General features: G+C 37.4%; 1 protein-coding gene across 1 annotated transcript in view; it reads left to right on the forward strand.

The window, feature by feature from the left end:
• IMPG2 (interphotoreceptor matrix proteoglycan 2) overlaps window positions 1-21,981 on the forward strand; it is a 106,413-nt gene that overhangs the window by 50,683 nt on the left and 33,749 nt on the right. Inside the window, exons 8-10 of the mRNA XM_069065292.1 lie at window positions 4,469-4,630; window positions 10,844-10,902; window positions 18,574-18,594. Coding sequence (XP_068921393.1) covers window positions 4,469-4,630; window positions 10,844-10,902; window positions 18,574-18,594 — 242 coding nt within the window. The remainder of the gene's footprint in view (window positions 1-4,468; window positions 4,631-10,843; window positions 10,903-18,573; window positions 18,595-21,981) is intronic.

Here is a 21,981-nt window from a genome sequence, read left to right on the forward strand (position 1 = left end):
AGAGAGAGACACAGAGAGACAGAGAGACAGAGACAGAGAGACACAGAGAGACAGAGAGACAGAGAGAGAGACAGAGAAAGAGAGACAGAGAGAGAGACATAGAGAGAGAGACACACAGAGAGAGAGAGAGACAGAGAGAGAGGAACAGGGAGAGGGAGATGGAGAGAAAGGGGGAGAGAAAGAGGGGGAGAGAAAGAGGGAGAGAGAAAGAGGGGGGGAAGGGAGAGAGAAGAGAATGAGAATGAGAATCTTTTCCCTTTTTTCTGTTACTCTTTCCCTTGGGGCCATTCTGGTTGTCCCTATTTTTGATACCACTCTCCAGTGTCTTTTTGTTACCAAAGAGCATGGCAGTGGAAGCATTTCCCCATATCTCCACCTATTCTTCCTCACTTCTCTAACAGCATATCGCCAGCTAGTCATTAATCACATCCACAGAGTTCAGGAAAGCAGGGTCCCTCCCTCCCCATGAAGTGTCTGGGCTGACGCTCAGCTTGTTGGACTGCTGCCTGAGGAACAAGTGGCTCGTTACTCTGGCTTCCTTCCTTCTTGGCTTTCCCCTTTTTCTTCTCTTTTTTTTTCTTTTTAAGGAAACACAGGAGATTTGCTCTTCCTCTTTTCCTTTCTCCTTATCATGTGAGGAAAACACTTGTCTGTGCACAGGAGGAATATTTCTCAATTTTCTCAATGCTTGTTTGAATATAGTCCTGACTTTACTTCCTTCACATTTCCCCTCTCCCTCTGTGGTTACTTCTTTTGTGTTGTTTCCCTTTTCAAGAAATCTCATTATAGTTATGCTCCCAATATTTGAATCAATACAGTATTTTATTGTCTTTTTCTTGGATACCCAACTAATTTTATCTTATTGACTGGATTTGCTATTTACCCCTTTTTAAAAATTCATGTGTTCTTTTCTTTCTCTTTCCATGCTCCCCTTATCCTTCCTGATTTATTTTTCACAATCCTAGCCAGGGACCATTAGTGAGGCTATCAAAATACATTCAGTCTCAAACCATTATCTCCAGAAAAGGGTGGAGTAAAGAGAATTTTGCCACTTAGGTTTCCTTTCTGTTAAAGTACTGCATTAAAGTAATACTCTGAGGCTCTTGCACCTTATTTGTATAAGATAATTACTCTTTTAGCTATTCTTGAACAGTTTTACTTTTTAAAATCATATCATACCCAGGTCTACTCCAATCTTTCTTATAGCTTCCTGATTACTAGTAACAATCTTAGACATAGGTTTTACATTTTCCATACATAAAAGGTAAACATTCTATTCTTATTTAGTCCCTTGTAATTGGTCATTGATATGTACCTTATATTTTTCTTGGCTCTTGTATGTCAAATCTCCTATTGAGTTCAGGGATTTTTTTTAACAGAGTCCTGAAAGTCTGACAGTTGATCAGATGTCCATTTATTTTTCTCATTCAAAATTATGCTTTGCTTTACTGGGTATGATATTTCTTGCCAGAGCCTTGCTCTTTGATATATAATGTTCCAAGATCTATGATCTTTCAGTGTTGCAAATGCTGGGTCTTGTGTGATTCTAATTGTGGTACCATCATATGTAAATTGTTTTTTTCTTGTTGCTTTTATTATTTTGTAATTGATTTGGGAGTTTCAGAATTTAACTATAATATTCCTGTGAATTTTCTTTGTAGGATCTCTTTCAGGTGCTGATTGGTGGATTTTTTCTATTACTACTTTCTCTTTTTGTTCTAATGCTTCAGGACAATGTTCCTTAATTATTTCTTGTATTATTGTATCAAGATTCTTTTTTTGATCAGAACTTTCAGTAGTCCAGTTATTCTTATGTTTTCTCTTCTTGATCTGTTCTCTAGATCCTTTGTTTTTCTCATGAGATATTTCACATTCTCTTCTATTTTTTCATTCCTTATATTTTGTTTTTTTTTTTTAATTTTTCATCTCTTATAACTTCGCTGGCCTCCCCTTGCCCAATTTTGATTTTCAAGGAGTCATTTTCTTCCTTAAGATTCTATATCTCCTTTTCTAATTGGTCAACTTTTTGTCATAATATTCTTGTTTTTCTTGTATTATTCTTATTTTTCTTTTTAATTTCTCAACCTCTATCATTTGATTTTTAAAGTCTTTTTTAAGTTCTTCAATGACTTCTTTTTGGACAAATGACCATTTGATATTACTCTTGAGGGGGTAGAAGAGGGTTTCTTTGCTTCAGTATCCTCCTCTGAAGATGAACTCTGGTCTTCTCTATTATGGTTGGATTCTTTCTCCTTTGCTTGTGTAAATTGGGGGGGGGGCTTAGTTTTGTTTTTATAGTCACCACTAGTCCCAGGATATAAGGAATGATGCCTCTGGCCCCTGATCCTTTTCAGTTCTCCCTTCTGACCTTGAACTCAAACCAAGACCTCTGACCTCTAGTAAGTGTCCATAGTCAGTGGGTCCCTGACCACTGCTTCTGTGTGGACATATTCTAGTTCCTTCTCACCCCTGCTGCTCTCCACAGCACAGCTGGGTCTGGCATTCCTTGTTAACAGAGATTCCCAGTTCAGACACCCAAGTGAGGTCCCAGGGGTAAAAGTTGCTGTGGCTGAGGCAGCCCCAACCCAGCTAACCCCAGGGCTTGCTACTTGTTAAAGCAGCTAGCCTGGGGGTTGTTTACTCTTCTCAGGGAGGAAATCTAGTCCTGGAATTTTTCTTCAGGTCTTCTCCAGTTGTCTCAAGAGGATCCCTGTTGTGCCCTTACTCTTATTTGTTTTCTTGCCTCTATGTTGACCCAGAGGTGATGTTTTTATCTCTTTTGTGGAAGAAAATCTTGAGAGCTTGAAATTTTCTGACCTACTCCACTATCTTCCCAGAATCTTCTCTGTTTTATTACTTTCTAAATAAAATAATTGTCAGATCTCAATGCTACAAGGATCGTACATCATGTAAATCATGTAAAAGTTTGTTTTGGGGCACACTTATTTATATGGACACACTGCTATTGAATATGGATGGAAGGCTTGATTTTTGTAGGATCAAAACACTTATAAATGAAGGGAATCTTCAAAATAATTTTTAGTCTTCTCTTTCAAATACTTTGATTCCATATAAATAATTAGAGCTTCTATAATGAGAGAATTACATTAAAATACCAATTAGACAATATGGTCTAGTTCAGTGGTGGAGAACCTGCATCCTTGAGGCCGGCCACATGTGCCTCTAGGTCATTAAGTGCAGCCCTTTGACTGAATCCAAACTTCACACTAGGAATTAGGTCAAAGGGCTACATTTGAGGACCTAGAGGGACACATGTGGCTTCAAGACTACAGGTTCCCCACTTCTGGTAGCTGATAGAGAGCTCTTTGTGAAGCCATTAAGACCTGGGGTTAAGTTCTGCCTTTGATACATATTCACTTCTCAGTGCTCTAGGGAATTCTCTAACAAGTCCTAACATTTTGCTAAAGGAGTTTCCTCACTTGAGAGTTCCCTGTAACAGTGAAATAACAGTTCCAGTCTCTATCCTTTATAAGGGTCATTATATTTGAGCACGAGGCTAATCTTCTGGAGTGGAAGTATGGAGAGAGCATTGAACCTGGAGTCAGAAGGACTGGATTTAAGTGTCTGTTGCTTCATAGTTGTATGACCTTGGGAAAGTCATTTAACCTTGAATATTTAAATTTTCTGAACTTCAGTTTCCTCAAACAAAAAATGGGTATAATAATATCTTTACTCACTGCTCCACAAGACAATCGAGGATTGAATGAGAAATGTATGTGAAAATATAGCTGTAGAAGCTGTAGAAATCTGTACAAATGTCGATGATTGTTATTATTGCTATGAGTTAACTTGTCATTTTCCAGGTAAGTTTCTGAACTAGTCATAATAGGTTATTTTTACCTCTTAAAAATAAACAATTTACCAGAAACATCTCTGTAATTTAGAAGTTCTGAAGAATGGAATCTTCTTGACTAAGAAATTATAGTTCCCCTCACATCTCTGTGCCTTGGTTTCTCTATTTGCAAAAGAGAGATAATATCTGTAGTGGAGACTAGGTGATAAATATTTGTCATGTACCTTGAGACCTTCAGAAGAAAGACATTATATACATACGCACCTAATATTGTGCAGTGAACATTGGACTAGAGAGATAGCAAACCCAGATCTGGTGTCTATCTATGTGACTTTATGCAAGTTACTTTGTCTCCCTTTTTTGGCCTCAGATTCATCCATGAAATAGGATGTAGCAAGGGAGAATCTAACACTAGCATTTTATGGTTCTAATTTCTCTGTGCCTTGTTAGTCACAAATGGAAAATGACAAAATAGAATCCATTCAGTTATTTATCTCTCCCCTCTCTCCATGATCCTCTATGTTCCAAAATGAAATACTGTAGAAATGACCTTTGAATTACCTAGACTACTGCTTCTTTCAATCTTGTGGATAATGGAGTTGTCTTTAAAATCACCATTTTAGTAATCTTTCTTTTTTTCCTCTTTCAATCCAGATTAACAATGAAATAGAAACTCTAAGAGAAAAACCCACAAAGCTGGCAACTGAACAGGTTGCAGAATTTGTTATGCACCTCTCAGGAAAGCAATACAGTGAAGAACTACAGGACCCCTCTAGCCTGCATTATCAAGATCTCATGCAGCAATTTGTTTCAGAGGTTTGTGTCATTATAACTGGATAGGATGAATGTATGAGGGTAAACCATTACTTTGGTTTCTAAAGTCTCAGTAGTATATTGAGTTTACATAAGCATTGGACTATATCAATAATTGTCTCTTCCATCTCTCTGTTTTCTTTCTGCCCTCTCCCCTCTACTTCCTTTCCCTTCACTTTACTCAAACTCTTTGGTTCATGGGATTCCTTGATCTAAATGTAGACAAGAATTCCATAGGGCTTGACTTCTAGACTCTTTCAGTCAAAAAATAAGCCATAATTGGCATTCTTTTTGTAAGATTTTGTTCCTGGGGAGTAAGGATTTGAATATTCATATCCTCTTTCTTCCTACTAGATGGTGGGATTCATCACTCCTTTGTATTGAAGCCTTTTCCATTCTTTTTTTTTTAAAGGAATTGGGGTTAAATAACTTGCTCAAGGTTACACAGCCAGTTATTTTGTGTGGGTGCCAAGTATCTGAGGCCAGAACAGATCTCAGTCTCCTGACGCCAGGGCCAGCACTCTTACTCACTGGGCCACCTGGCTGCCCCAACCTTTTCCATTCTTATATGATGGGGTTCTCCTTGGCAGTGATAATTTCATTACTGTAGGTTAATTTCCTATGCTACATTCTGAGCACACATGAAAAAAGCACACATGGCTTCCCAGAGCCAAAGAGAATCATCACAACATGGGCACAATATGTGCCCAGTATAGTGCAAACTGAATTTTCCTAACTGTGTAGCCAAGGAGTAAGACTATATGATATGTGAAAGAAGTGTCAGATGGGACAATGGCCACTTGGCATCAAGAAATATCTTGGATTTTCTGCCTAGTTTTCTCTGCTCTCAGATGAAGGAAACTTAAAAAACCTCTTAGGATTCGGATCTATGATTGCATTGTATTATTATGGAATTAGGAAAAAAATCTAACATCCTAAATACATCTTGAGCAAGGTTTATTTGGGGTACCTACATCATCTTTGAATGAAAAACTTCAATCTGACCCCAAATATATCATCATCATCTTCCTGCTGACTTGAAAATTTCTACCATCAGAGTTGTTCTTCTGAATTAAAAAGGAAAGTGGGGAGAGGCACCAAGGGGAAAGAGAGTGCCGTGTGCTGGAGTTTACTATACAGTCCACATATCTTCCTTGGAGGGGACGAAGGAGGCCTTTTGGTCTTCTTCGATTCTAGTATATACATTGGCATAGACTAATGGGTTAAATCATCTGTTTGATAAGTTGAAGAACTTGGTCCTTATGGATTGAGGTATAAGATAGGTCAATTTGAGGGGAGTAGAAGCATAATAGAATTCTTAAGCCCTGGACTGGACCAAGGGGGTAATAATACAAATGATAAGGATTAGGGTGGCAGGAAGGTAGTGATAGCTAAGGAAAGTAAGAAAGAATGATTAGAGAGGTATAATCCCAGAGTGGGAGCATCTATTAATAATAATGTTAATGATGATGATGATGATGATGATGATATGAATAGAGATTGGACTTGTGATTTTATTGATATAGGGAACTCCTAAGTGTGGAAACTCCCTTTACCAATGCAGGTCATAACTTTCTCTACAACTTGTAGTCTTAAAATGTTGCCTAGACCTCCACTGTAAAAGTTCTTCCTGGTATCCTTTTAGGTTCTCCCAGTGCATCCCTCTTTCTCAACTTTTATTATTATTGTTATTTTTAGAGACCATCCCAACAAAATCAACTCATGCCCACACTCTATGTAAACTGCTTCTGACTTCTCTAATGAAGTTCTTAGAAATTGCATGTATTATCTTCTCATATAGGAATGTAAACAGTTTAACCTTATTGAGTCCCTTATGATTTCTCTTTCATGTTTGCCTTTATATACTTCTCATGAGTCTTATTTTTGAGAAATGTCAAATTTTCTGTTCAGTTCTGGTCATTTCATCAGATTTGCTTGAAAGTCCTCTATTTCGTTAGATATCCACTTACCCTCCCTGAAGGATTACATTCAGTTTTTCTGGGGAGGTGATTCTTGGTTATAATCTCCTTTACCTTCCAGAATATAATTTTCCAAGTCCTTTGTTCCTTTTTTTTTTTTTTAAGCAATTGGGGTGAAGTAACTTGTTCAAGGTTACACAGCCAGTTATTTCTGGGTGTGGTGCTAAGTATCCGAGCCCGGATTTGATCTCCAGCTCATCTCAACACTGAAGCCGGTGCTCTTACTCGCTGAGCCACCTGGCCTCCCCACCTTTGTTCCTCTTACATGAAAGTTGCTAAAACTTATGTGATTCTGACTGTGACTCCATGATATTTAAATAGTTTCTTTCTGGCTCTTTGCAATATTTTCTCCTTGACTTGGAAGCTCTGAAATTTTGCTATAATATTCCTGAGAGTTTTCATTTTGTGGCGTTTTTCAGGAGATGATGAGTGGTTTCTTTCAACTTCTATTTGACCCTCTGGATCTAAGATACTGGGGGGTACTTTTCCTTTTTAATTTAATTTAATTTCCTTTTAAATTTAATTTAAATTTCCTTTTAATTAGAATTAATTTTAATTTTCCCTTTTAATTTTTAAATTTAATTTTAATTTATATCTAGGGATCTTTTTTTTTAATCATGACTTTCAGGTAGTTTATTAGCTCTTAAATTATCTCTCCTCAGTCTATTTTCCAGGTCAGTTGTTTTTCCAAAGAGACATTTCACATTTTCTTCTTTTTTTTCATTATTTTGATTTTGGTTTCTTATTTCTTGATGACTCACAGAGCCATTTTAATTTATTTTTCTAAAATTTTAAAAAATAATTTTTTCCATGATATAATTTAGTAAAAAAAAGTAATTGCACATGAAAGTGCAAATCTATTATGTACAACTTTTGCTATTCCTTTTACATATAAAGTTATCATGGAAATTCTTCTTCCCCTCCTCCTCAGCTGATGGCTACCAATAGACAAAAATATGTATACATATGTAAAATTATTCTATACATATTTATCAGTTTTTTTCTCAGGCTATAGACAGTATCTTCCTTTATTTGTACTTTTTACTTAATTTGGGTATTTATAACACTCAAAATGACTCATTCATCTCAAAGTTGTTCTTAAAACAATATTGCTGTTATTGTACACAATGTTCTCTTAGTTCTGCACATTTCACTCTTCATTATTTTGTGCAAGTCTGTCCATGGTTTTCTAAGATCATCAAGCTCATCATTTCTTGTTAGCAGAGTAGCATTCCATCACAATCACATAACACAACTTTTCCCAACCATTCCTGAGTTGATGGGCATCCCTGCAGTTTCCAGTTCTTTGCTACCACAAAGAGAACTGCTGTAAATATTTTAGAAGACATTTGTCCTTTTACTTTTTCCCTAATCATTTCTGGAAATAGATCTAGTAGTGGTCTAGTAGTAGATTGTGGGATCAAAGGGTATAGGCATAAACAGTTTGATAATTCTTTGGGCATAATTTCATAATGTTCTCCAAAATGGTTGAATCAGTTCACAATTCCACCACCAACAAATTATTGTCCCAATTTTTCTGTATCCTCTCCAACATTTGTTGTTTCGTCCTTCAACTATTTTAGCCAATCTGATAGGTATAAAATGATATGTCAAGGTTGTTTTAATGTGCATTTCTCTAATTAATAACAATCTAGAGCATTTTTTTTTTCATATGACTTTAAATTGTTTTGATTTCTTCAATGGAAAACTGCTCATTTTTAATTTTTAAGGAATATTTTCTTCAGTGAGCTTTTGTGTTCCCTCCCCCCCCCACATTTGTCCAATTCTGCTTTTTAAGGAGTTCTTTTCTTCAGTGAATTTTTGTGCCTCTTTTACCATTAGGCCAATTCTGTTTTTTAATGTGTTATTTTCTTCAGTTTTTTTTTTTTTTGGTGTGTGCTTCTTTTACCAAACTGTTGATTCTCTTTTCATAATTTTCTTGTGTTATTCTAATCTCCCCCCATTTTCCTCTACCACTCTTGTCTCTTTCTTTAACTTTAAAAAAAATTCTACTTGGGCTTGTGTCAGATTAACCTTTTTCTTTGAAGCTTTGATTGCAGGGGTTTTCACATTATTGTCTCCTTCTGAGTTTGTGTCATGGTCTTCCTTGTTGCCATATCGTTTTTCTTTCTTTTCTTTTTTTCTTATTTGCTTATTTTTTTCCAGCCTATTTCACAACTTTGAGCTTTATATTAAAATTGGGCTCTATTCACCTGGGGATGGGAAGACAATGTCCAAACCTGCTGCTCTTTTCAGAGTTAGTTTGGGGGTCTGCAAGTTTTCAGTGTTTCCAAGTATTGTGATTCAGGGAGAAGAATGGCCACTGCTCTTTTGCTATGGCTCTGCTCTTCACCTAGAAGAATCCCTGGTCTCCTGCAGCCACAAGTGCTTTTGTTCCTTTCTGCCTTGGAACTGCAACCAGGGCGGCTCCTACTTTCCTACTGACCACAAGCACTCCTCTGTGTCCAAGAACTTTGTATTGGCAATACAGTTGTCAGCACCAGCTGTGCCCAGTTCTAGCCAAGGATCTCCTGTAATATCTTTCTGACCTGTTATCTGACCCCCTTACCATTTCTGGGATGAGAGATCCTAAAGCTGCTACTGTGCTGTCCCAGATCCTCTAAGACCGTCTGCTGCCTGCATTCTGGACTAGCCCCCACCCCCATGTCACAGACCTTTCTTGCCTACATCCTAAGTTGTTTTGGGCTGGAAAAATATCTCATTTGGATCTTTGGTTGGTTGGCTCTGATGCTTCAAATTCCATTTGAGTTATTATTTTAAAGTTGTTTAGAGGTGAATGTTAGGAGAGTTCATCTGGGTTCCTGCCTCCACTCTGCCATCATGGCTGTATTCCTCTTCCCTCATAAAGTTCTTTACAAACATCATATCATTTTATCCTCATGACAACCTTTAGAGGTAGGTTTTATTATTATAATGTCCATTTTACTGATAAGAAAACTGAGACACAGAGAGGTTAAGTGAATTGTCCACAGTCATACAGCTAGTAAATGTCTAAGGTTGGGTTTGAGCTCACATCTTTGACTCCAGGCTCAGTACTCTATCTGCTGTGCTACCTAGCTGCTTCCATTACAATGATAATGATGCTTCATATTTTGTAGAGCACTCTATGCTTTGCCAAAGGTTTTCACATCTCTTTCTTTATTTGAGCCTCTTAGTGGTCCTGTGAAAAACATATCACAGATATTTTGTATGACACTTAGCATAGTATCTGGTACATTGTAGGTGCTTAATAAATGCTTATTGATTGACTGAAACTCTGAAAAGTTGTGAGTTGCACATAATTCCATAGGCTGCCTAGTAGTGGGGTTAGAGTGGAGGAGGAGGAAATAGAATTCAATTTCCCTGACTTTTAGGGCAATCTCTACAGAGCTGTTTCTTACCTGATCATTTTAATTTTCAACCAGAAACAAGGACAAAGTTCCCCACTTTGAAATTTTGTATAGGGCTGACCCTGATTCTTAGGCAAACCATGAAGACTAATTAGGAATGCAACTTTTACCAAAGTCTTCAACCTGTGTTTATCAGGTCTCCCTTCTCCCTTATTACAGGATCTTCTGTGATTGGTGGCAGAGGGGTACTCTTTTAAGAATTTATCAAACTTAGAGTTAAGAAAATATCATTAATGAGTTTTTGGTGTTCTTGTTGTGGAAATGAGCATAACCTAATGTGCTATTAATAATATAGCCAATTAAAATTTATTATTTCTATGTAGCCTAATTTCCTTTAGATATAAACTAATTTATTATAGACATTTTGACCACATTGATTTACATAATTAGGCTAAAAGAACTCAATACTAATAAAATTGTCCTTTTCAAAAGTGTAGCTCTTAGTCTGGTCATCTGGTAGATCCCGGTTGGATGCTTGCTCCTTCCTGACTTCCATTCACATGGGGCTTCTCTCCTGGGGCCTAATCCAGAACTTGCAGATAGCTTGTGCATGATGCACTCACAGTTCCTTCCTGCTTTAGTAACAGGAAACAGATGCCACAGAGAATTTCACACATTCAAATAATAAACGCTTGCCTGTTTAATAAAGTATGTGGTGTAGCCAGCTTTCTATTCCAAATCATGTAATTTAAAGTATGCTATTGAGAGCTTCTTCCAAGATTTGTGCTTTTTTAAATTCTTCACATTTTGCCATGACGGGGAAAAGAAAATCACTGTCTCACAAAAGTACGTTACATACTTTAATCTCTCTTGTTCTTTGAAAACAGGTTGAAAAAGCATTTGATGGGCTACCTGGCTACAAGGACATCCATGTGCTTGAATTTAGGTAAAAAGACACATAGTTATAAATGTCTTGTACTGTGTAGCACTTGAATTGCAAAAGGATTGGGTTATGCATTCTTACTGCTAATTATTTGAGTGCTTTAATTAGTTAGATGGATTAGAATTGTAAGCTCTATTTTATAGATGGGAAAATTGAGTTAGAGAAGAGTACCATCATTCATGAAAAATTTCATCACTAGTCTGTTATCAAATCAGAAATTAGAACCCATGAACTCAGATCATTGTTGGTTTTACTTACTTGAACATGATGTACACAGATATTCATCACTGATGGTAGAGACCCTTGAGTTTGAAGGATTTAGCTGTTTTCTTAGCTTTCTCAAAGCTTGTTAATTTTATTGGGCATACTTTAATTCTTAAATCCAATGAAATTCTATGAGATTTCTTATCCTTCAACTTATCCTTCAACCTCTGAACAAATCAGAGAAACGTATTTCTCTGACCTTTCCAGAATATTCATTATTACTCATGACAATGGTGTCCTAGGTATTTTTAGTACTGTAACTCATGAAAATGGTGTACTGAATTGTGGTAAGCAAGAGCTGGAAAAAGAAAAGAAAGGGAATAGTACAAACCTTATTACTCGGGAAGATGGGAAATACTAGCATCATGAGTCAACACTTGTGGGGGCTCCAGGTTACATGAGTTGGAAAAAGATGGCAAGCTATAACCTGGACCTTGACCATTCTCCTCAATGCCCATTCCTGGATATTCTAGGAAGTGTAACTACCTCATTCTCAACTCCCAGTCCTCTCTTAGGAGCCCCAGTTATACCCCCATAACTCCTGGTAAATACATCTTTGTAAACAGTAAACTGAAACTGTATATCAAAGTCCTTAAACTTATTCCTCAAAAGAACCAGATTATGTTGGGTTACTTTGAATGATTTGAGAGGAAAACAAAAAGGAAAAGGTATCTGAAGAAGGAAAGTAATCTTAGCTTTAGTAAGAAGGTTGGAGAGTGAAAGAATGTGACATAGAGAAGGAAAGAAAGAAAACTAAGAGACTTTTCCCATAGAGTAGAGGTTATTAACCTTTTCTTGTGTCATAGACACCTCTGAAAGTGTGGTAAAGTCTGTGAACCTTTTCTCATACTAATGTTTATCCACTTGCACTAGTAATTGAAAGAAATACTAAACTGCAGTCAGAAGTTAGTGAAAATAAAGATACCATTTTTTTTCTCTTACATGTTCATGGTCTCCCTTTCCCTGAAATCTATTCACAGATTCTTTGGGGACCTATGGGCCTCAGGTTAAGGACTCTTGACATAGATGATAGAGCTGAGTTAAGGAGAAAAGAGCTTTTTGTACGAAGAATTATGATAAAGATCCATAGGTTATTTCATGAGAGATGCCATTGAATGTTGGTCCTCGAAAAAGACATGAGTCTTGGTGTTTGACAGCTTCCCAGTGATGAGTAGAGAAGCTGTCATATATTGACCTGGCATGAACATTTAGGAAGGACACTGTATTCCCCCAATATGTGTCTGGGATGTGATAGAAGACCCTTGAAAACTTAGCAGGACCAATGACTATTGGCTGCTTAATGGTGATTAATGTGGGGACAAATGCTATTACTAATAGAAAATTAGAAGGCATCTCTAGGGATTATTTATCATAATATGAAAGCTAAAGACTTGGGGGAGGGCACAGATAGCATTTCCATCGTTGCTTCCAATTCAAGCTAAGGGCTTCAGAAAAGAGAGGTGGCTACAGGAAATGAGCAGCTAGTTAAGAAGATATGTCGGAAAATAGGATTTGGATTTCTGGGCCAAGGCTTAAGATCCAAGAATGAAGGGCATTGATATAGGGATTTAATTAATATAAGGAGGGCTGGGAAGGGTATATTTTCATAGAAATTTGTGGATTAAATTAAAAGGGTTTTAAACTGAAAATAAGAAACAGGAGAAGAGTGCCCACATATGCCCACTAAACCAGAGGCCATAGAGAATAGTAGTTATAACATAAGAATAACAGTGGAGATTCATAAGAGGTAAAGAAGAAGAAGAGAGGGAATAACTATGTTTAAAGCCTCAGAGGTCTATTCAGAAAAGTATAGTGTATGACAAATTAGACTTGAAATCTCCATACAAGGAGGTTAATTCAGCAGCACAAGTGTCACTCAAATTTGGTGTGATATGACATCCTCCTGGAATATGGATCAATGGAATGATATACCATATTCCAAAGAAAGAGAGTAGATAAAAGTGTAAAAGCATAATGGAGTGGCATTTAATGTATAGATAGAGATGAAAAGTTCTCTCTCTCTCTCATACACACACACACACACACACACATACACACATACATGTGTATATATATATCCACCTAGGTAGTACAGTGGATAGAGTGCAGGGCCCGAAATCAGGAAGACTAATTTTTCTAAGCTCAAATCTGGCCTCAGACACTTAGTAGCTATATGATCCCGAGCAGGTTACTTAACCCTGTTTATTTCTGTTTCCTCATCTATAACATGAGCTGGAGAAGAAAAACCCAAATGGGGACAAATGCTACTCATGAAAATGGTGTCCTGAATTCTGGCAAGCAGGAGCTGGAAAAAGAGAGAAAGGGCCCAAACCTTATTACCTAGGAGGATGAGAAATATTAACATCATGAGTAAACACTTGTGGGGTCTCCAGGTTATATGAGTTGGAACAAGATGGCAAGCTGTAACCTGGACCTTTACCATTCTCCTCAATGCCCATTCCTGAATATTCTAGGAAGTGTAACTACCTCATTCTCAACTGTTAAGAAAAACCCAAATGGGACCATGAAGTGTTAGACACAACTAAAAACAACTTAACAACTCTCTCTCTCCTCTCTCTCTCTCTCTCTCTCTCTCTCTCTCTCTCTCTCTCTCTCTCTCTCTCTCTCTCTCTCCCTGTCTCTCTCTCTCTCTCTCTCTCTCTCTCTCTCTCTCTCTCTCTCTCTCTCTCTCTCTCTCTCTCTCTCTCTTTCTCTCTCTCTCTCTCCCTCCCTCTCCCTTTCTCTCTCCCTCTCTCTCCCTCTCCCTTTCTCTCTCCCTGTCTCTCTCTCTCACCCTCTCCCTCCCTCCCCATACATTTGTGAAACACATGCATATATATTATATATGCACATGTTTTACATATGTGTGGAGAGAGAAATTGTCATACATATGATATCACATAAATATATTCCTTGGGAAAATCCATTAATTAGTGGGAGGTGGGTAGCATACTCTAAATCTTTTGGGTATCAATGTAGGGAGAGAGATAATATTGTTGTCAGAATACATTGCAGACTTTCTAGTGAGGGGAAATTGCATGACAAATTCTGGAAGCAGTTCACAAGGCTATCATGACAGTAGAGTGATAGAGAGCTTCCACTATCTTGCTACCTGTAAGAGTTTTATTTTTACTGAACGTTATGTGGTTACTCAATTGTTGAATTACTTTGCAAATAATTTCACAGAGCAAAGGTAGAGGGGTGGAAGGGAAGGGAGGTGCACCCTTAGAGTGGGTGAGGACAGGTAAGTAAGATTAATACAAAAGAAAGGCAGCAAAAAGTTATTTTGAAATTAATGAAAGGGCAAAAAGTACACTCTCTATTATATATGTATATGTATACATATATATGTATGTATATATGTATACGTATATATACACACACACCTAAGTGGTGCAGTAGATAGAGTGCAGGACCTGAAATGAGGAAGACTCATTGTTCTAAGTTCAGGTGACCAATTCTTTAAGCTATGTTTCAGGATATAGAAAGAGCTTGCAGGTATGATTATTGAACCAGTTTCAGTGATTTTTGAAATATCAGGGAAAATTGGAGACATGTCCCAGGACTGGAGATAGACTTTGATTTTCCAAAAGGAGAAGAGGCAGGGGATGTGTTGGAGCCAGAATGTACAGGCTCAACTTGATTATTAAAATTTCATTGTGAGCACTTACACATCGGAAGTTGGCAACACTACAATCAAACCCTGATCTATTCTTTTGTTAATTGTCTAGATTTAAGAAAACAATAGAGAATAATGTTAGTAATGCAGATTAAACAGTGTGTTATGTACACATTTTCCCCCAGGGAACTAGTAGTTAAACATTTAACAGAGAAGAAGGATAGTAGCCTGATTTTGATTCCTGATAAACTTCTTGAACATATTACTAAGTGGCGATGATGATGAGCCAGCACTGGTTCACCAAGAGCAAGTCATATCAGACTGACTTCATAACCTTTTTTGATAGGGAATTGTTACTCCACTGAATAGTGCCTTGTTTACAGTGTATCTAGTATACTGTATGTTTGGTTTGGGTCACATTTTCTGGAGGACATTGACAAGCTGATATGTCTGAAAGAGGGTAGCCAGGATGCTGACATCATATGAAGTTGGTTGAAGGGATTGGGTTTTAGCCTCAACAGGAGAATACTTAGGAGAGCACATAACCTCTCTTCATAGACTTGAAGGCCTACCCTGAGCAGTAATTTGTAAACTACTATTTAAAGGTCGAATCCAGACCACTGGCTGTTTTTGTATAGCTGTGAGCTAAAAATTTTATCTCCACAATGGGCAGTGAGGTGGTACAGTAGATAGAGTTCTGGTCCTTGTGTCAGGAAGACTGACTGAGTTCTTCTTCCTGAGTTCAAATCTGGTCTCAGATGCTTCCTAGCTGTGCATCCCTGGGCAATTCACTTAATCCTGTCTGCCTCAGTTTCCTCATCCATAAAATGAACTGGAGAAGGAAATGCCAAATCACTCCAATATCTTTGCCAAGAAAATCCCAAATTGAGTCATGAAGAGTCAGACATGACTGAAAATGACTGAACAAACAAAAAGAATAAAAAATGGGTTTTATATTCCAAATTACAATAAAACTTTATTTAAAGATATAAAATAAAAATTTGCTCACAGGCTGCACTAAAGTAGGTATAATTTGCTAACCACTGCTCCAGGGGGATGAGATTTGTTTTTTGAGCAATGCTGAGAAGTTGTAGAAGATGTTTTGCTTTGATTTGATGAAGCATTTCTTTATTACTAGTACTGTCTATATGTAAAATGGGTTGCCATAGGAGGACGTGGGTACTTTCTCCCTGGAGGCAGAGGACTTTTCAAGGATTTTGGAGGGGAGCTCCCTACTGTCCATATTGTCAATATCCCTGTTGGACTAATTGGCCTCTGAGATTCTGTGATTTAGTTAAATAGGGAAGACTTAGGGGAGCATGGTGACCACTTCCAAGTATTTGAAGGGATTTCATGTAGAAGAGGGAGGAGATATATTCTAGTTCAGCCAAAGAGCATAGAAGTAGGAAAAACGGTCTTAATATGTTCTGGTATTTTCTCAGAAATCAGAACCATGCTAACAGAATACGTTCTCTTTTTCTTTTTGAAAATCAAGGAAATTAACCCATCTCCAGATATTTTTCATGAGCTTTAAAGAAATTGCTGGCTCAGTAATTCTCACAGTAGGAGAATGTCTCAAGAAGAGTTGTGAATCCTCTCAGCGTTGCCTTTTCCCATCTTTATAGGAGTCTCATCAGAAAAGTTTAGAGCCAAAGATTTGCTCTATTTTCACCTCCTCAGTTTTTTTCCAGGGGACATCATGTTCAGTGTGGGAGGATCTCGGCACCTTACACAGGATGAGTGCCACTAGTCCTAATCAAAGGACAAATAAAGATCTGTGAATTCTGTGTCCCTAGAGATCTAGCTTATTCGTGATGTAAATATTAAAGGAAGAACAAGCATCATCTTTCAGAACTATTTCATCCTTGCCAGACTCTGTTCCCACCCTACCCCACCCCGTTACATCTGACTTGAATCAAATACTCATAGAGCAAAAATATTTCTCCCTTAATTCTGTTTTAATCAACTTTTTTCAGTCTAAATGAAATGTCTTTCCCTTCCTCAAATCTACAGATTTACAAAGAAAGACACACAGATATAGAAAGAAATTTCTCTATTTCCAATCTCTCCCTTTTGTAAAAAGTTCAGATTATAGATAAGTAGAAAGCCATTAAAAACCCACAAAAATTCTTGGAGTTCATTTTATTTTTACATTTTAGAAAAATTTACATTGATATCTCTGGTTTTTACTTTATACACATTTTCTAATATATCCTTTCCCTTCCCTCCACACAAAGAGGTAGACCTTAACAGAGAATTGAAAAGAAAAACAAAACACTCAAGCAAAGCTGACCAACATGTCTGAAAAAATCTGACATCATCATTCAGCATTGAATTAAACTCAATTTAGACAATTTCAATTGCTTTGTTATTGTTATTCTTTACATTTAAATTGAATCATTGTGTATATTTTTTCCAGTTCTGCTTACCGTACTTTGAATCAGTGCATAAAAGTTTTCCTGTGCTTCCCTGTATTCATCATAGTCTTGTTTCTCATGGCATCTTATATTCATGGAGCACGAGTTCTTTAGCTATTCACTAGTTATTAATGGGCATCTACTTAGTTTACATTTCTTTGATACAATGAAAAGTGCTGCTACAAAGATTTTGATGTATTTGGGGCCTTTATTCTTGGGATATATGCCTAACAGTGGAATTTGTGGGATGAAAGGCATGGGCATTTTAGTCACTTCCTTTGCATAAATTCCAACAATAAGGGGGTATATGTGGCATGTTTTGTGTCTATGGAGTTTATGTGTACCCATAGGACTCTGTCTAGATATGGCTCACAGGGAAGTATGAATGGATATCTCTAGGTATCTTCCACCCTTCTCCACAGGAGATTTGAGTTCCTATCAGGAGGTGAAGCAGGAGATTGGGGCCAGAGGTGACCACTCTGCTTTCCTCAGAGAAAAGGGATATAAGGATAGAATTGCATCTCTCTTCCTCCTTGAATTTTGTTAGCATAGGGGAAATAATTTTTTGTTTCAAGTTGAGCCCTTCCTTAATGGGAAAAGAACTCCTCAAGCTAGACTTGATTCCCTTTCCCTCAAATGTCAGTTCCACAATGAACATATATAACAAATAGGAAATAAACCTATTTATTCAAGCAGGTAGCAAACAGAAATCAGACAGAGTATACAGATGAGAACATATACCAGATAATATACAAAGTGGATGATCCCTCCTATTGGGAGTGAAATATCTTAGTTCAACCAAGAAAGAAGGTCCCCCAAACAAGGGGAAATTCCCTGAAGTCTATAGGAACATAAGTTGTTAGCTCCTCCACATGTTGGCTTCTTCAGAGTCTTTCTCACCCTTCAGGGACCTGAAAAAGGTCTGAAATCCAGTGTCTTTTCTCTGGAATCTGTAAGCCAGAAGCCTGGCATCTCTTTTCTCTCAATTGGAGAAAATCTGGCCAACTCTACCACTCCTTCAGGTGTGGAGCATTCAAGCCATCAATTTCCAGGAATGAAGTGAGTCCTATACAAATAGACTTTGAGCTTACAATGATTAGACTAATTCACAACTCCACTAACAGTTTTTTAGTGTTCCAGTCTTTCACATAAACCTTCAAGGAATTCATTTTAATGTAGAATATTTTTTCTTTTCCCTCTGATCAAATTTTCCATACTATAGGAATTCGTCCTTACCTGATAAGCAGACATTTTGAGTGATATAAATAAATGTTTCAAAAAAATCTGGGAAAATGTGCCAAGAATACTTTGACAAATGTTATATGATTATGAAGTTTTCAACTCTGTTCAACATGTTTACTTTTTTTTTTCCAGGTTGCCTCAGGAAAATGTCAGGTAGAGTATCTTTTGGTAACTTATGCTGGTATTGACTGTTTCTGGAACAAAAGTAGATAGATGAATAAATAACACATTTATTTTAACTGTTTACTGTATGCCAAACATCAAAATAAGTGCTGGGAATATGGATACAAGGTACAACATAGCCCCTATCCTCAAGGAACTTATACTCTATAAAAAGGAACTGGAAATTGAGAGGGAGGGGAAAAGATGAAAAAGTCTTGAGAATCAGGAGTAAGCCTGGAAAACCTAGAAGTTGCAAAGCAAGTAACTCCAGGAAGAGGAAGAAAATTTCAGGAAAAGTAGGAGGCAATGACAACAACAAGGAGTCTCTATTATTTATATTTCTCCCAGGAACGCATGGATAAACAGTTCTGTATCACAGCAGACAGTTATTACTCTTTGAACTAAATTTGCCACTTAGCATGATCCTTGATTAATCAAACCCAGACTTGGGTATAAAGAATCCATTTTCAAGAAGGAACCTAGGAGTAATATTTAGGAGGATCAAAATAACTTAACCAGACTCTCCTCCTCTTCTTTCCTTTCCCCCTCAATTTCTAGCTCTTTTTTAGACAATGTAAGTTCCTTGAGTTTCCTCTCCTGTCAGTTGTAATAATAGTACTTCACAGGGATTTTTTTTAAACGATGAACAAATAAAATAGTTATGTCAATTACTTTGTAAAACTAAAATTGCAATATAAATGTTAACTGTTATTAAAACCCCAAGAAATCTCTTTATGTATTCATTATTGCATTCAAATTTTTTTCCATTGGTTTTTCTTAGGTATTGGTACTTTCCTTGGAAAGTGATTTCTTCATAGCCACAGATTCTCCTCCTCTTCCTCCTCACTCTCCTCTTCCTCCTCCTCCATCTCTTCCTCTTCCTCCTCCTCCTCCACTTCCTCCTTTTTCACCTCCTTCTCCTCCTTTTCCACCTCCTTTTCCTCTTCCACCACCTCCTCCTCCTCCTCCTCTTCTTCTCTTCCCCCTCCTTGTCTTCTTCCTGGTTCTCCTTCTTTCTTGTATTACATAAACTTTGGATCATATATGCTGCCCTTTTTTCCTTTCCATTTTGCTCATTGATTTTCAGGTAAATTTTATGGCATTAGAATTGTAGTAAACAGAGCTCTGGATTTAGAATAATCATGTTGAGTTTGAATTTTGGGCCTGCTACTTGCTATTCTGTATGACCTTGGGCAAGAATAACTTAATCTTCTCTAAAATGAGGGGGGCTGGAATAGATGGGGTGGTTGGAATAGTTCCCTTCCAGATCTAAAACTACAGTTCTGTGAACCTTCTTCTGTACCCAGAATGGGGAGGGAAAGGTAATGGGAAAGTTACCATGCAAGTAAAGTTTAGGACTATGGAAACAAGTTAATTGGAGGTTAGAAGCACTAGGCAGCATTGCATTGGTCATGAAAGTAGAATAAAACTAGATATTCACAAGATCAGAGAGGAGACTGATGAGAGAGACCAGCTTTTTGTTTTCAGGTTGTTAGAGATATATAATAGGAGACTGATGAAGAATTGAGCTTGACTAGTGTTATCTAAAGGGAAAGCTAGGACTTTCTGTAGGGCTTTGATGCTACTGCCTCAAGAAATGTGCCAACTACCAAGTGAAGGGTAGCAAAGATCAATCCCATTCCAGACTCTCTATGATAGCTAATTATGGCCTCTGGCTGCAATACAACCATACCTACTTTTTACCAACTCTTTTATTCCACTCCTTTCCTACAGCTTTGCAAACTCCCAAACTTCCTCCTTCAAAACCCCTCAGGTCAGTTAAGAACAAACCCTGGTCCAATCTATTGTCGCAGATGGTCAGATGCCCCTGTGGAAATCCTCCTCTACCCAGCAGCATGCCCATTTAGAATGGGAAAATTCTTAAAGTTAGGGGCTTACATTTTTTTTAAAAATGGAGATCATTGAACTAGATAAAAAATGTGAGTGTCATTTGTCATACTCAGAGCTGCAAAGTTATACATGCATTTTGGAAGTCTGCTGGTGAACTAGCCAGCCCGCATTTCCCCACACCCTGATCTGTTGGGGGAATTCTTCTTGCTGTCTCTGCCCTCCTTAGTTTCTACTTGTACTTCTATTTGCTGAAGGTCTCTAAGGAGATTGTAGCTTTCGTTAATGTCCATCGAATTTAAAGGGTGGTAGTTATCTTGGGAAAGTCTCTTGACCCTATAAAAGTCCTATTTATGCTGATTTTTGCCTCCTCACCCTGCTAACTTCTGTTTCCCACTACACTGATACTCTACTAAATCAGTTTGTGCAATAGTTGTTATCATTGGTGCCTAGAACATCAAAGGATGTAAAAGCAATCCCTTCCCTCTGCCCTTCTCCAAATTCCCAACATTGTTCCTGGGATCAAAATTGTGAGGATCCAATTGGCCATTTTGAAAATTTCAATATGCCAGCAGTTTCTAAAGAGGACAGCTGCTACTGTTTCAATAAATTATTACTTTGGATAGCTGAACCGAGAACATAATGGAAATATGCCTACTTGGTTAATTTTTATCTTTAACTTACTTTTTATGAAGGTATATATAGTGGTATATAATTTTAATGAAAGTATTTATAGTGGTATACAATTATAAATATTTCTGTGTAATTTTTCTGAGTAATGCAAGCAAACCCATCCAGCTCTTTATCAGCAACATGCTGTATCATCCAATTAGCTCTGAGATTTATAGCAAAACAACTGCAAATTCCTATCTTTCCCCTTCTCAAACCAGATGGGCCAGCCAATCTGGCACTACTAAGAGACTTCACTTCTCTCAGCCTATACATGGTGCTAAAATGCAATAACAAAAATTGTAGGAGAGTTCAGCTCTCTTTCAGTCAGGAGGCTACCAGTCTTTAATCCTTAAAGCAATGATTCCCTTCCAATCAACAGCCTTCAGAAACGAAGCTGAAGACTTCCTGTCAGCTATTGCTCCTGCTGGCATCTTTTCAACTCATCCTCTTGCTGGGTTTTTCAGAGCTTCTAATGTCTTAAACGCTATCTCTGCCTTCCTTAGTTGTGATAGAATTTGTTGTTGTCCAGTCATTTCAGTTGTTTCCATCTCTTTGTGATCTCAATGTGGTACTTTCTTGGTAAAGATACTGAAGTGATTTGCCATTTTCTTGTCCAATCATGAAACCAGTAGTAGTTATTTAATCTACATAGGGTGTCCAAATGTATCCAATTTACTTTATAGAGAGTTTTACCCTCTCAAACTCTAAAAAGAGTGACATGTAAATAAGATGAGGGATGACAGTGCCCTGTAGCCTAAGTCATTTCTCTGTCCTCAAGATTCTCTCAGTTGTCTGTCTGGTCTTCCTAATAATCTGTATCTGTCACATTTTAATAGAAAAAAACCTATTCACATGCTA

This window comes from Petaurus breviceps, unplaced genomic scaffold (genome assembly GCF_028583685.1).
Source record: "Petaurus breviceps papuanus isolate PSGF00001 unplaced genomic scaffold, PetGlider_PUasm1.0 90683, whole genome shotgun sequence".
NCBI lineage: Eukaryota > Metazoa > Chordata > Mammalia > Diprotodontia > Petauridae > Petaurus > Petaurus breviceps.